Source organism: Penaeus vannamei, chromosome 7 (assembly GCF_042767895.1).
Source record: "Penaeus vannamei isolate JL-2024 chromosome 7, ASM4276789v1, whole genome shotgun sequence".
NCBI lineage: Eukaryota > Metazoa > Arthropoda > Malacostraca > Decapoda > Penaeidae > Penaeus > Penaeus vannamei.
The window spans coordinates 36,549,241-36,554,240 of NC_091555.1; the positions used below are offsets into that span (position 1 = coordinate 36,549,241).

The following is a 5,000-nucleotide window of genomic DNA, read 5'->3' on the forward strand; positions in this document are numbered from 1 at the left end:
AACAGGACATCTGACTCATAATAACAATTATCCCTTCATTCAGTTGTACATCAGCCTATATGCACGTATGTTTCACATAACATAGTCCACATACAAAGATATTTCAAATAAAAAATGCCAGCAGCAAAAAATGAAATAAAATTAGTACCGTTTTCTATAAAACTTATTATTAATCAAAAAAAAATTTATCACCATAAGCATATAACAAAACTTAAACTTGCAATATTCTACACCGCCCCCTATTTAGTGGTACACTAAATATTACAAAGAATATTGTAACTTCAGCATTTAAGGGCAGCGTTCGGCGTACACCCTTTACTGACACCTACATCTATTTCATTTTCTAGCAAAAGACACATCTTGCTAATTGGTCTGAGGTACTCTCCACTAGCAGTTTTCAATCGAGCACTCCTCACGTGACCATCAGCATCACTTATCACTTCCAGTACACGTCCCAAAGGCCATGAACCTCGGGGCAGTTTGTTGTCTAGGCTCAGAACAATATCTCCAACCTTCAGGTTACGCTGTCTCGTGGTCCACTTCTGACGTTCCTGGAGAAGTGGAAGATATTCCTTTGTCCACCTCTTCCAGAAGAGGTCTGCCAGGTATTGAACTAGCCTCCAACGTCGACGAACATAAAGATCATTATGATCAGTATCCGTTATTGGATCTCCTGCACCTTTCAGGGTTAGCAGCATGTTGGGTGTTTGTGGTTGAGGACTATCAGGATCATCAGTAACCCTGGTTAATGGCCTGCCATTTATGATAGCTTCTACCTCACAGAATAGGGTGTGCAGAGTGTCATCTGTCATGACCTGCTGGTGACACAGGCCACGAAGTACTCGTCGAATTGTGCGAATCTGGCGTTCCCATACTCCGCCAAAGTGCGAAGCATGAGGAGGATTGAACTGCCATGTGACACCCTTGAGCAACATGACCTCTGCAATCACAGAGTGCTTCAATTTCTCAAGTTCTTTGCGAAGCTCCTTCTCAGCTCCCACAAGATTTGTCCCATTGTCAGACCGGATGGAGGTGACCGGGCCTTGCCTGGCAATGAACCTTCTAAAAGCATTAATATAGAAATCAGTTTCCATTGACTCCACCACTTCTATGTGGATGGCTCTAGTCACCAAGCAGGTGAATATGACTCCATAACGTTTCAAATTTAACCTGCCTTTCTTAACTAGGAAGGGCCCAAAACAGTCGGTCCCAGTGTGTGTGAAGGGAGGTACATTTGATGTGATGCGGTCTTCGGGTAGATCAGCCATCTTTTGGATCATTGGCCGAGCACTGAGAGATCTGCACCTCACACAATTCCGGATGACAGAGCGTACCACTGCATTGCCATGTATAATCCAGAACCTTTGGCGTAACTCAGCCATAAGATAATTGTGGCCACTGTGTGCTAAGTTATTATGCTTCCACTGCACCATTAATTTCACAGCCATGGATTTACTTGGCAGAATTATTGGATGTTTGACATCAATACTACTAAGAGAGTGGATGAGTCGTCCTCTCACTCTAAGTAATCCATCCTTCAGGCAAGGCTTGAGCTTAACCAACTTGCTAGAGGACCGTACATGAGCTTCTTCACTGCCTAAGAGTATCTTAATTTCAGCACCAAACGAGTCCTTTTGTACAAGCCTCCAAATGTTGTTCTCAGCTTCATATACTTCTTCAATGCACAAACATTTTCTTGTCATGTCAGCTTCCACTGAAGACTTGAGTCTTTGTGTCAGAGTTCTGTGAAAGCGTCTTAGCCAGGCAATGCAGCGCACAAATGTCATCCAATTCGAGAAGCGACTGGCAATTTCCTCAATGAATGACATTGCTATGATGACTGTTTCACAGACTAATTGTGGTGATTTTACTTCTGGGGGAACTTTCACCTGATGAAACATTTCTTCTATGTCTGCCGTGACAGCATATTGACCTTGGCGAAACCTTAGGATCACACCAATCAATGCATTTGTTATGTCTGGGCCTTGTAGATGATCATTCAGCGAGATCCCTTGGAATTTAGCCTTAAGATCATAGACAACTCTAAGCTTGGGCTTTATGGGATGGTGCACAGCATGGTGTGGCATATACCATACTCTGCCATCATATCGGTCCAACAAAGTGGTTGGCACAAGCTCAGCATATCCTTTGCTGATGTAATTTTCAACTGAGGACACATAGGACTGTCGATAGGCATAATCATTTTCCAGTTTCTTCTTTAGTCCTATCATGCGATTGTTTGGGAGTCGAAACTTATTTCTAAAGGGAAGATTGAGAATAAACTTGCCAGATTCCTGACGAATGGATTCTGACACCTTCACTGTAAACAATTTATCTTCAACAGAATCTTCATGGCGGGAATGAATCTCCTTCTCCCAAAAATCCTTATTAAAGTGTTCTTGCAGGCATTCTCTCAAATTATCTGTGGGTTGTATGTGGTGGACATGTCGAATTTGGATAGAATTCTTTAGTCCTGTTGGTCCAAATGCTACCCAACCAAACCTTGTGAGGTAAGCAGATGGTTCATTTTCTTGGCCATGCCGTTGACTGAGAATGAGACGACACAGGAAGCTGTTCAGGCCGATTATAAGCTCAACATCTTTGTACTGAGGAGGCAATCTACTAAGCTTAATGTCACTTAAATGTGACCATTGACTAACCCACCGGACTGGCATCATATGGTCTGTAGTCACACTGAGCTTTCCAGTGACATAAACATCATCCAACATCAGATCCTCTTCCTCATCCACACTTCCAATTGATAGAGAGACCAGTTCATCACACTTGAAGTCTCCATTTTCGGTGCGCATCGTTTGGCTTATGTGTTTACCTTTAATGCCAAGCTTCTTAATTAAACTTCTGGCAGCTAATGTAACTGCAGCACCACAATCTATGAAGGCGTACGTGTAAATTTTATTGTTGACTTTAACGGGTAGGATTTTCATCATTATTCTGCCATCTGGATTATAGTTGGTAAGTGACGCACAAGGCAGTACATCCTCAACCTTGTTCTTCACACCACCCCCACTTACCTCATTTTGGTTCTGGCTGTCTCCATAGGTGCTACGGCTCAGTTCTCTCCCTCGTGTTAATTTTACCGTCCTTTGTGCTGAAGTGTAGGATGTTTTGAACAGAGGTCTGTGCAGAATTGTGTGATGTGAATCTGCACACTGACCACATTTACTTTTATCCTTGCAGTCTCTATGGCCATGAGAGGGTTTAAGGCAACGGAAACACAGCCTCTTGGACATGGCCGTATTCCAGCGATCTTGTACATTTAATCTGCCAAACTTGAAACAGGCATGTAAAGCATGACCTCGTTTATTGCAACAAAGACAATCATCTGTCCCAATGTTAGATTCACAGACTGGATGTGTTGTACTTACAGTGAGTCCTTTAGGCTTATTGATTACAGCAACTTTTCTCCTAATAGAAAGTTGTTTACTTCGCGCTTCTTCGATATACCTGCCTTCCTTTGCAACCTTGGCTTGCTCCTTGACAAAGGCTAATAATGAGGGGAAGGAGCATCCTGATTCCTGGGTCACACACCTAGTTGCCCATTTATTTCGTAGGTACTTGGGTAGTTTGCTAACCACTTTAGTCATCACTTCCCTTAGCTCCATCCTCATAATATTTTCTCTGAGAGCACACTGCACATTGAAGAGATAAGAACCATACTCCTCTAGCTCTTCTACATCACTCACATCAATATCCTTCCACTCCAGTAGTTTCCTGATGTAGGCTTCAATAAGGTTATGCGAGTCTTCATATTCCTTATTCAACAACGTCCATGCCATTTCATATCCCTCAGCTGGAGGCAGGTGTAGGCATCCTTCTATAAGCTTTCTTGGAGGGCCATCTAGCTGATTGTAAAGATGAGTCAACCTTCTCTTGGGATCTTCAGTGTTGCTTTCTACATTCCATGTAAATGTATTGTGGAACTGGACAAACTTGGTTAAATCCCCATTAAATCTCTCAAGCTTTATAGGAGGGAGCAGTGTTCTGCGGCTAAGCTCTTGCTGGCTCATCATCGTGGAATCTAATGCTTGCAGTATATGGGTAGCTTGCCCCATGGTGAGAGGATGTGTCACTTCATGCCCAGAATGATTGGGTGTTTGAACAGTTGGCATGGTCTTGGAAAAGGTCGTAAATGGAGGAACTGAAGGATTCACAGGAGTGCTTTGAGTGAACAGCACACGAGATTCAGGAACTGATGGTAGGCGCCTTGCAGGCATGTTAGTATTAACCAGCACAGGTACAGCAGACTGTTGAAGAGCAATACTTGAGGTTATAGGACCAAGAACTTGACATGCTGATTGCATGTCCACCTGAGCGGGAGCACTAACCGATTCACAACCCTTTAAATCACTGGAAGGGCACCCCATTCCACTAGTAGCAGCACAGAAATCAGATCTGGGTTGTGGATCTATTGTTCCATTTTCAATGTGGGAATTAACATCACTTGCCCATTTATCACAAATAATTTCTTGAGCTGAATGAGATTTTAACAGCACATCCAAAACACAGCTCATTTCCGAGTCAGTACCAGGGTCAGATTGTGATGAGTGGGCTCTGGTTCTGGCAGGTTCAGACCTAGCTTGATTAACAAACCTGATACGTGAAACTTCTTGTTTAATTTTCAGCAACTCCTTCTCTCGTTCTTGTTCTCTTCTTTCATACTTACTTTCTATATTCAACATTTCTTGCTGCAACTGCAATTCCAGCATGCGAAGATGGTATTCAGAAGTTTGCGTATGCACAGAGCATTTTGAGCCACGAGATTTCAGAGATCTGTCAGATCTTGCCACACTTCTGGCCACTTTATTTTTCATATTAGTAGACATGACTAGGGACTAGGAATCTCTTGCAAGTGTTCTGTAGGTACCCTTCGTCACAGGGTAGATCTCGAATTGTAGCCCACAGTATCTCCAACTACAAAATACGTCACACTGTAGGGCCACCAGTGCAACGTGTCAGCATCACCTGCATCAATAAGGGCA

The 5,000-nt window shown here is 43.1% G+C and overlaps 1 protein-coding gene across 4 annotated transcripts in view; it reads right to left on the reverse strand.

The window, feature by feature from the left end:
* The window catches only part of LOC113806844 (uncharacterized), a 7,603-nt gene that overhangs the window by 1,216 nt on the left and 1,387 nt on the right, over nt 1-5,000 (reverse strand). For all 4 annotated transcript variants that reach the window (XM_070123753.1, XM_070123755.1, XM_070123752.1 and 1 more), the window contains one exon: nt 1-5,000. This exon is cut by the window's left edge and continues 581 nt beyond it; it is cut by the window's right edge and continues 59 nt beyond it. In XM_070123753.1, coding sequence (XP_069979854.1) covers nt 282-4,844 — 4,563 coding nt within the window. In that variant the 5' untranslated portion in view covers nt 4,845-5,000 and the 3' untranslated portion in view covers nt 1-281.